The sequence below is a fragment of the Pangasianodon hypophthalmus genome, chromosome 22, assembly GCF_027358585.1.
Source record: "Pangasianodon hypophthalmus isolate fPanHyp1 chromosome 22, fPanHyp1.pri, whole genome shotgun sequence".
Classification (NCBI taxonomy): Eukaryota; Metazoa; Chordata; class Actinopteri; order Siluriformes; family Pangasiidae; genus Pangasianodon; species Pangasianodon hypophthalmus.
This window is the reverse complement of record NC_069731.1, coordinates 3,399,750-3,410,982: the sequence shown is the minus strand read 5'-3', so window position 1 is coordinate 3,410,982 and position 11,233 is coordinate 3,399,750. Positions and strand designations below refer to the sequence as shown.

At 40.1% G+C, this 11,233-nt stretch overlaps 1 protein-coding gene across 2 annotated transcripts in view; it reads left to right on the top strand.

Moving 5' to 3' along the window:
* Positions 1-6,204: 6,204 nt before the first annotated feature.
* ext1a (exostosin glycosyltransferase 1a) overlaps positions 6,205-11,233 on the top strand; it is a 56,065-nt gene continuing 51,036 nt past the window's right edge. The window contains exon 1 of one of the 2 annotated variants that reach the window (XM_026924253.3): positions 6,205-7,990. In XM_026924253.3, the coding sequence (XP_026780054.3) occupies positions 7,062-7,990 (929 nt within the window). In that variant the 5' untranslated portion in view covers positions 6,205-7,061. The remainder of the gene's footprint in view (positions 7,991-11,233) is intronic. The other variant, XM_026924252.3, reaches the window with a different exon arrangement.

Below are 11,233 nucleotides of genomic sequence, written 5' to 3'. Positions count from 1 at the left end.
TTTATGTCAAGCCACACATACAGATAGTTTTACAAGTGATGATATGAGCTATAGTGAAATATAATGATTAAGGATATAACACAATGTCACTATCTTTATCTGTATCAGTTTATTGCTCCAAATGTCCGTATCTGTATCTATATTCTAATTTAAACCTGAAGTGAGCGCGACCTAAACCGGGCGAGTTGTTTTACTTTTGTTTTTATGATTAAATATGAACCCTACAACTATATCCCCAGAAAAAAAACACTGGAAAAACAACCCCAGTGGTAGAAATGTCAGCAGTGTCAGTATGGTGTGTGAATTATGGCTCTGACAGTTCCTCAACCTCAGCCACCTCACTCCATTCACTCAGTTCATAACTGGTTTTAAATAGAGATGCATTTACTATTTTTGTTTGCAAATTCCTGCAATATTTTCTCTTTTCTAAGAGAATTTAATTAAATTGTTTATTAATAACAATTTAATTATTTTAAATATAACAAACTAGTAATCTAATTTAAACCATTGTGACCCTGACCAGGCAGTTACTAAGGATGAATGAATGAAGACTGTAAATGCATCATGCCACACCGTCATGTTAATGAACGTGGTCTTTGATTGTCCTGTGAGCTTCATATCTGACCACTCACTCGTGCCTTCATGACAGAAAAAGCTTCCCTCTTGTACAACTTTTTTGTTGCTCTTTCTGCCAAGCTTTCTAAAATAAAGTGCACTTTCTATTCATATCTGTATTTGCATCTGTTTAGAACACATTATCTTCATTCTGAATAATGTATTCATATTTGGTTACGTCCCTAATAATTATACAGGCAAGGTTAGACTTTACAATACTGTATTGTGCTTGTTACTTAAGAGCTAATTTAATGCTAAAGTATGTTGATTTATGAAGAACGCTATGTTGATAAGTGCTGAATTAGCTAGCAAGGCACTATTAAGTTTTGAATAAACTCCTGTTTCTAGTGACACTTCTTTTCTAAGGACACGCTCTTTAACATTTAGTCATTGGAATTCTAGTATGAACTTTTTTGCAAGGTTTCTCTCACCAGTATTCGTAATCTAGGGCACAATAATCTGAGAATCCCAGGTAGATATATGTAATGGTGGTTCCTCAATGCATTAACTATCCTGCTGTTAATCTTGTTTGTGTTTTTTATTAGCCTTTTAAGAACAGCAGCCTGAGCAGGCAAGCAAAACTGAGTACTGACCAAAGCATGACTTAGCATAAGAACTGGTCATTAACCCTTGCACATAAACATTATTCTGTGCCGAGTAAAGATGCGTTAACGATCTGTGAAAGTGGCTCAGGCTGTTGGGGGAATTTAAATGACCATCCGTTGGCTTCTTTTGTCCCAGGGGTGAGCTCCATCCTTAATTGAAGATGGAGGCGAGCCGATGCAGGTCTGCTTTCAGGCCTAATGACATCCACACACCACCTTTCCCATCGCCATTCACTTAGTGTCAGCACTATCCTATTAGCTGTTTCAAACTCAACAACCTCACCACAGGCAACTGCGGCATACAGAGCAGGACCGGATATGAATAACAGCAGACTTTTCTCATTAAATCACAAAAAGGTTTGGTTTTAAAAGGCTATCTTTGTACTTAAAGTGATCAAATAAGCTTGAATGTCACTTGAATACATGTTTTTTTTAATAAATCAGATAAACCTTGAGTCTATAGGAGGCCACTGATACAGTACTGTATGTATCATATTAATCTAAAGATCTACAGCTATTTATAACCCCGCAGCTCTGAAAGTAGTGCTCGATGCAAGGTTTATATTAATGTGCTTGTTCTAATACTTTATGTTTCTGTTGTAACAACATATACAATGATAAATGGATTATAAATATGTAATTGTGTAGTAGTGAATTTTTCTGTAAGGAGATGTTTATTTAACATTTATGGAAGGAGTCTCCAGTTTCGGTGCTTTGTAACAGCTTTAAATGTTCTGCCACAAGAAAGTGTTCAGGACAGGAGTTTGTATTTTGTCCTTTCTCTGTAACATATTATTATGAGGCTGTTTAACTAACTAAAATTAACTAACTTGTTTCGCAGATGTTCCGCAGCATTAAACGTATCTACGGTATAAATGGTTAAAAAGAATTCTTCTGTATTAATTCATAAAAATTGTGATCATTATGAATTTGTTCTTTTATATGAGTAATAAAACATTTTGGGATGAAAATAATCTATAGGGTGGTAACTGTAACTCTGCTTCATCAAACCACCTCACTGTTGAGTTTTTCAGAAACTGGTGATCTTCTCACAAACAACAGTCTGTAGAGTTTACACAGTCTGGTGTGAAAAACAGAAAACATCCAGTGAGGAGCAGTTCTGATGAGAGAGGTCAGAAGAGAATGACCAGACAGGTTCGAGCTGACAGGAAGGCTACGGTTATTCAGATAACCACTCTTTACAACCGTGGTGAGCAGAAAAGCATCAAAGAATGTGCAACACACTGAACCTTAAGGTGGATGGGCTACAACAGCATTGGATTCCAGTCCTGTCAGCCAAGATCAGGAATTTGAGCCTGCAGTGGGCACCAAACCTGGATTTTCAACAGTCTAGCTTCTAAAATAAACCAGTCCAACAACCATGCCACATTCAGAGTCACTGAGATCACATTTTTTCTTGATTCTGATGTATGATGTGAATATTAACTGAAGATCCCAACCTGTATCCTCATGCATCCTATATATCACGCTACATCCACATGGTTGGCTGATTGAAAAATTGCATAAACGTCCAAATGTACAAGTGTTCCTATTAAATTGGCCAGTGAGTGTATATAAAACAGGATCCAGTGACACAGTTGTAAGAAAAACAACCCAGTGGAAACTCGCTTGTCCTGTGTTAAATCAATTGCTGTCTGAGAATTTGATCTCAGAGGAGACTCTGTCCTGAAAAACCAAAAGTGCCAGTAATTCAAATGTACATTAATTCTACATGGTTGTTTTTATGTCAATCATTAGTAAACTCACGTCTGATTAACGTGGGCCAGAACAGTGACATTACAGCTGCCACAATTCACAAACCCATGGAATAAATAAAGAACCTTCTCTTATCTCTAAAGAAAGTGTAAAATAGGAAAAGGTCTGAGCTTGAATAGATTTCTTCTTCATACTCATATTCGTTGTGCCCTTCTCACTTTTCATCTTGAATACGGAATGTGGGAAGCATTCAAGTTTCAAACATGTTAAAGCTATTTCTTGAGAAGCTCCACATGTGCTATTAGCAGCCACTGGTGGATGAAAGACAGGGATGGAAGGAATGCCAGGGAGAGAGAAGAGGAGGTAAGGGCCGGGCTTTGATCACTGGATTGTAGAACCACACACGCACACACTCACTCACACACACATACACACACACGCAGGTCTGAGTCTACCAAGGAACGTAGCTTTAAATTCCTCCTTGCATTCTCTCCTGCTCCATGAAATCAGGTCTCATCTCTCAGATCTCAGCAGCTGTAAAAACAAATCGGGAGACACATCCGGGCCGCCCGCTGAAACTTCTTATTAGGCGAGAAAGTGCTAATTTCTGAGTCCTCGTCTCCTGCCGTGGATTCTTTCCTAGCAGAGATCTCAATATTAAAGGCAATGTAATATTTATACAGTGCTCTCCATTCAGAGTAGATTGCATTATATCACTAATTACATTTTAAGTAAGGAGTAAAACACTTTAAAGCATGCTCTTATAGGAAAATAATCAATGATGCAGTGGTGTGATGAAACAGAATCACTGAAATAGTTATTTTTCCCAAAACAGCACATCCTGTCATAAACAGTCATTCCTTCACTGGGCTCTCTCTCTCTCTCTGTCTCTCTCTTTCTCTTTCTCTCTCTCTCTCTCTCTCTCTCTCTCTCTCTCTCTCTGTCTGTCTGTCCGCAAATTCCTCTGTTCTCAAGACTTTCCTGTGTTGCACTGACGCTGGAGACTCCTTCCATCTTCCATAAATGCTAAATAAACGTCTCTACCGAAAGCAACAGTTACACACATTTTTAAAATCTCTTTCCGCAGAGTGTCCGCTGTACAAGTCCCCGTGAATGAGCTGTTACTATGGAAACGATAACGTATCAGAACGAGCGCATTAATATGAACCTCTGATTTGCAGTTGCACTACCGTCAGAGCTGCTGTTCTACAGAATGAATCAACCCCTTCTGAATTCAACAGCGCTGTGGTATAATTACAATTAAACTCTACACAATCATTTGTAAGGTCAAGAGTAAGGTTAGTCTCTCTACCGGTTAAGAGGATCATGACTTTATGATGATTTGGAAACACTGGGCCTAGATCTGAGTGGGCCAGATGGAAATGTCATGAAAAAATAATGGAAGAATCTCTCCTTTGAAAAGACCAACATTGTTCTTTCTCTCGCAGTTGAGAGTAAGGTCAGTACAGACGTTAAGTGTAAGGAGCCAAATATGAAAATTTAAATGCAAACGATGACATAATTGTGGTTCAGCTATTTGCAAATTAGAATCTACCATGAGTTCAAAGTCCAGATGCTGCCTGTGATCAAATCAAACATAAACAACTAATAATAATAATAATAATAATAATAATAATAATAATAATAATAATAATAATAATAATAATAATAATAATAGGGAGCACGGTGACGTAGTGGTTAGCATGTTTGCCTCACACCTCAGGGGTTGGGGGTTCAAATCCCGCCTCTGCCCCGTGTGTGTGGAGTTTGCATGTTCTCCCAGTGCTTCGAGGGTTTCCTCCGGGTAATCCGGTGTCCTCCCCAGTCCAGAGACATGCGTTCTAAGCTGATTGGCATCTCTAAATTGTCCGTAGTGTGTGAATGGGTGTGTGAGTGTGTATGTGATTGTGCCCTGCGATGGGTTGGCACCCCATCCAGGTGTCCCCTGCCTTGTGCCCACGAGTCCCCTGGGATAGGCTCCAGGCTCCCTGCGACCCTGTGTAGGATAAGCAGCACGGAAAATGGATAGATGGATGGATGGATAATACTAATAATTTATACAGTGCCTTGCTCATTTTTAAGGATGTCTCAAAAACATGTCTTAATACATAATACATAATAAATGTCATAATAAAAAAAATAAATAAATAAATAAATAAATAAATAAATAATAATAATAATAAAGGTACGTTTTTAGTTGTTGATTTTCTATACCTGAAAGCAGGACCACCAGCAGACCACAAGTGCGAGTCCTGGGGACCTGGGGACCTGGTGAAAAGTCATTTATATTAGAAAATATATCAGTACTACACACTTGTACACTACACAGTTATAACCTGCATGAACACTCTTGTAATAAATGTAGTAGGTTTACTAAAAGAGGGTGCAGTAGGCTGTAGGTTGGGGGTGAAGATCTCACTTTTATGTCACCTAATACTTTCACACATACATAATAATGCACTGTGGGTCATATTTATTTATTTTATGTAAAGTTTTTGTAAATTCAGAGATGTTCATCTGCACAGTAAATTATGTTTATTCTCAAATTCAAATACTTCATTTGACATTTGTGGAATGAAATTGTGAAAATAGCAGTCTCAGTTAGGGGGAAGGCTTTATAAAAATGTTAATAAAACAAACAAACAAATAAATAAATAAACATGTAATCTGCTTTACCGTACATAACAAGGGCTAGATCAAGCAAAATTATTTATAATATTTACACTAAAGCAGATTAAAAAATGTAGTCATTTACTTCGTTGCTATATGTATTAGAATTACTACAAAGTGTTATTTATTATTAAAAAAAACAAAAAAATAAAGAATATTTAACAAGATCTCATTCCCAAGAGCTGTGTGTGCCATGTGAAAATAGCACAAATCCAAGTACAGAGCCATACATCAGTAAAACATGAGCTGTATCCTAATTACATCCTTATTGGACACGTAGTGCACTATGTAGTGCGTAGAAGCAATTATTAAACACCCTATGTAGTGCACATATCAAGGGGAGAAAGGAGGGATTTGGGACTCTGTCTGTTTTTGTGCTAGTTATTCCTAAAATAAAATGCACTACTGTACTAAATAGTGCGTTGATATTGTAATAAAATTATACTGAATATTATTTATTTTAAAATATTTTTATTTTGTATTATAATAATAGTATTTAATTAATTTATTTTTTTCAAAGACACCGATACCGGTGTCGAATGGGTGCTGAGGAAGCCCCGCCCCTTGCGGAAGTGACGCGGACCAATCGGAACGCAGTGGAAGAACGTCACGTCAGCAGACGTCGTGCGGGGATTGGTATGCTAGCTACATTGAAACAATCCGAACAACTCAAGCGCTCCAACATTTCTTTTTTTTCTTCTGTAGCAGCGCAGCACTTCGCGGCGCTTTTCTTCCCGTTTCGGCGTCTGCGTTGTTTACCGGAACACTTCCGCAGCCGGTGACGGTGAGAGCGCGAGAACTTGTCGGTGTGTAAGTTTATCTCACGTTACTTAAAAGTCGGCTGTTATAAAAGCGAGTGTGTAGCGCTCGCGCTTCAGTGCTGGACTGATTTCTCTTTAAAAAAAAAAAAAAAAAGGAAATGTGTAGAAATGCAGGATTCGGTTCGGGTTTGATCCGGACGTGGTCCCGGTTCTAGAGTCGGTGTCTCTCAAAATAATAATATAATGAGGCTTAAATAACACTGAGTAATATGGCTCTGTGGACCTGCTGGAGCAATGTGTCCCATTTCTAAGGAAAGGATTCCTGCTCTGGTTCGGTTCTTCTTCATGGACTTTTTCCTGTTTTTTTCATGAGAAGATGTTCTTCATCATCTCGAAATGCTCATTCTGTAAGAGCCTCTAAAAGAAGCATGGTTCAGTGCCTCATAAGCGTGCATACCGACAGTGATTCAGATTAAAGTCCATGCAAGTGAAGCTACACGTTGAAGAGGGGAGGTAAGTGCACGGTAAGTAAAAGTCGCCCACATGCTCTGGCTTTGGGAACTGGATCAGAAAAGCGTTGAACCCTTGCAGGCTGGTGGAAGATGGCCGTGCTTCCCAGTAGGAGCGGGTGAGAGCACAACCTCAGGGCGCATTGGATCTATTGATAAAGATCTCGACCCGGACCGAAGGACACATGCAGGCCAAAAAGCGGTATTTCATCTTGTTCTCCGCCAGCACCTGCCTCGTACTGCTGCTGTACCTCGGTGGGGTGCAGATCGCCGAAAGGAGCCCAGGTGGCAGCAACCGGCGTGGCCCGGAACCTCGCTGGCCCAGATTTGTCGAGCACCTCCAACCTTTCCGTACGTTGGATCACGCGGAAACCGAGGACAGCGTTCCGACATCTCCGAGGGACAAGAGAGATGCCATCTCCGGCATATACAGGGGCCGGATGTGCCGCATGGACTCGTGCTTTGACTTCTCCTTGTGCAGGAAGAACGGCTTCAAAGTTTACGTCTACCCTCAGGAGAAGGGCGAGAAGATCTCAGAGAGCTACCAGAACATTTTGGCTTCGATCGAGGGTTCTAGGTTTTACACGTCCGACCCGGGGCAGGCTTGCTTGTTTGTCCTGAACCTGGACTCCCTGGACCGGGACCAGTTGTCCCCGCAGTATGTCCACAATCTGAAAGTGAAGCTCCAGAACTTGAATCTATGGAACGACGGCAGGAACCACCTGATTTTCAATTTGTACTCTGGGACGTGGCCGAATTACACGGAGGACTTGGGTTTCGACATCGGCCAGGCCATGTTGGCCAAGGCCAGCATCAGCACGGAGAACTTCAGACCCAACTTCGACGTTTCCATTCCTCTTTTCTCTAAAGATCACCCAAGGACAGGAGGGGAGAGGGGGTACTTGAAATACAACACCATCCCGCCGTTTAGGAAGTACCTGCTGGTATTTAAGGGGAAGCGCTATCTGACCGGGATCGGTTCGGACACGCGGAACGCTCTGTACCACGTCCACAATTCGGAGGACGTGGTCCTGCTCACCACCTGCAAGCACGGCAAAGACTGGCAGAAGCACAAGGACGCAAGGTGCGACAGGGACAACGCCGAATATGACAAGTAAGTGGACTTTGCTTTGGTGTGACAGCAGTGGTCTTTATATTTATCACAAGTCTTTATTTTAGAAAATATAGCATCAGCTGCCGGCTTTCATGTCTGGTAGCATTTAGGAGGTAAATCGAGATAATTTTGATGAGCTGCTTTGATCTGTAGGCAGCGAGGAAGCAACTGAAAGTAAATCTGAAAGTGGCTCTGGTAACACAGTCAGACAGTACCTTGAATTGTTCTGCTCTCTATTCATGGTAAAGCACATGGTCCTGATCTTCATTATGAAACATTGATTTAAGCCCAAATTTAAATGTCAGCTCTTTCAGAATGTCACATGGCTTTTCCTATAGAATTTGGGAGGACAGTCTGCTGTCTCATAACCTCCAGATTGTCTCAGCTTGTCAGTCCAGTTTCAGATAAAACAGGTCTGGTGATCAGACTGTTGCTTATTTGTGTGAAAAGTTCATCCTTTTCATAGCTAAACAATGCCCGCAGTCTCTCCCATGTTAATTTTACTCAGCAGATGTTTTCAGATGAAAAACTCAGACTCGTGTCGTTCCTAATTTAACCAGAGTTCCCATTCAGGCTTCATATGACTGCATCATCACAAGACTGAAACAGAGTTCTAGCGCTCCTCAGTAATCCTGAGAGCCAGGTTGTGGACTGATATGACTCGAAATGAACTGAACCCAAGAAACGTCTAGGTTTAAATAACTGACAACTCTATCAGGACAAATTTCATGCTTTCACTTTTATGTGGTATGGACAAAAACTTGCATATTGTGATATACTGCTAAACTTCTCAATATTAAACCAAACCCAAGAATCGCACATGCGTCTGATCACCTTTAAATATATTTGGTGGAGCATCAACACCAAGACTGATCAACACATCCACAGAAAACACAGTCTTGCACTGACACACTTAAACACCGGTAGTTTGTTTGTGTGTTTATTTACGTATCGCTGCCGTAGTTACTTTTGTGGTATCAGGGTCACAAGGGCGATATTGCTGATTATTGCTAATTACTAAACAACATTGCTTGAGGTTAATATTTCCTCCACTTTCCTCACAGTGACACGTACTTGAGACGCTGTTTGAAATAATTAGCGTAAAATAAAACAATTATTCTGAATTTGTGTCAGTAATTTCAGCCTGTACGGTCTGTCAAGCTCTGTCTCAAACGCTTCACATTTACAGCACCAAAGTGTCATCTCTGTAACGCTAGAGTTTCCTCAGTATTGCATAAATCAAAGATACAAAGTGAAACCTAGTGCAAATCTCCTTGATTTTTTTTTCTATAATACTTTCTGCACAAGACTTTGAAAATCCCAGTGTAGTCTCTGAAAAAAAAAAACTTTGGTGAACTGCTTTATATTTGTTATATATAGTACACAGTATATAATCCTTAGGTTTTTATCTCTAATATGAGGTATGAACAGTCACATGATCAGATTATTCAGACTGCGACCCATTATGTATTCAGTTCAATTTTTTTTTGTGTAACACTTTTATCACAAAGCCGCTTCACAGAAATCCGGATGTAGATTTAGATCCGTAGGGAATAAGCCAGAGGTGACAGTGGTGAGGGAAAAACTCCCTGAGACGACATGAAGAAGAAACTTGATCAGAACCAGACTCACAATGGAGCCCGTGATCATCTGGGTGACACTGAATAGTGAGATTATAGTGAGAATATCATTACAGTATACAGGTGTAGAAGAGGAAAGAGCAACAGAGTCCGGGGATGAGCGCAGGACAGGACAGTCTTTATGATTGCAGCAGCAGCTCATAAGTATCCAGGTGAAATTATTGACTGAAATAAGAACAAGACTTTGGGCATTGACTGTGTTTACAAAGTGTGAACACACGTCCCACCAAATGTCACAGCCGTAACACTGGATTTGATCTTTACACTTTGAAATTATTGTGCAATTTAACAAAATTGGACTTTTTAATGGAAAATTCCAAGTTCAGGTTTTTCAATTATACTTGGCACTGAGACATGGGGGGAAAAACTTCTCTGTTTTTAAGTTCAAACTGGTGAGAAAACAGCTGTCTTGTTTTCTTTCGGAGCCACAAAGCACTGTGAGTATGCCCCCTCACGCCCCGGGGGCACTCTGACGGATTAACAGGGACAATACCCATGGTGCCAGTGGGGGGAGGAGAGGGGGAGGGGTCGTCAAACCTCAGGCCTTCCTGCCGTCTGTGTTGATGTTTACCACAGTCCGTCACTGGTGAGCCTCTGCTTCCTGCGAGACCCAGGCGCGACCTCACACCCTGGCGGCGTGACCTCAGACTCGAGTCTCCTGCCGGCGTGCTGTCGCTGTAACACGCCGAGATGTTCACATGTCACACAGCAGTGACCACAATGTAACAGCATCAGCTACAGCGACGCATCGCAGCTGTTCCATCACGATCTTCTGTCTCCATTTATGGAAATGTATTATTAATTTATGCAGCAGGGTGAAAACCGCTGAACAAAAACTGTCTGATTTTAGTGGACTGTAATACAGTCAAGTGCAAAAGTTTGCACACCCTTAGAACAACTAGAAGACAACATTTTTCTAATTTTTTTTGTTTGTTTTTATAAAAGTGCTGACTTTAAACACAATTTTAAAAAGTCATGTTTTTTTTTTATGGGCCACAAAAATATATCACAATTTTCACTGTATTCTGAAAGACATTTTGATATGTATATCACAATATATAGGTTTGCTAACAATTTCCCATACTGTATTTAATGTCTACAAAAAATGCATTTTAGTATTTTAATTTTTTTTTCTAATTAATAACATTTTCATTTACAAAAAGTTAAAATGAAAGGAGAAAAAAAGAAAAAAATCTGTAAATATTTTAAACTTTTTCCAATTTTAAGTATAGTGCAAAATTTTAAGATCTAACATTTAACATGCAACCATGATATTGCAGAAAAGTGTATTGACATAATTTAGCATATCATATCTCCCGGCTTGTAGTTGTTCATTATTGTGGATAAGGACAGGTGTGTATAATGCATTCCGGTTAGATTTACAAAATTTGGAGTTTTGTGGTGCTGGTGAAATGTTCTTGTTTTGGTCGTCTCCTAGTGTCAGGTTTTAACTTTAACCTCTGAGTGACTTTTGAAATGTTCGCAACAGCACGTCGAGTCTTTCAGTGACTAAGCTCTTCCATGTGCTTGTGCTTTTCTGAGAAAGCTTTTAAATGATTTTTTCCCTCCCCTGCCGCCATGTGGCTTCATGCACACATGCTGT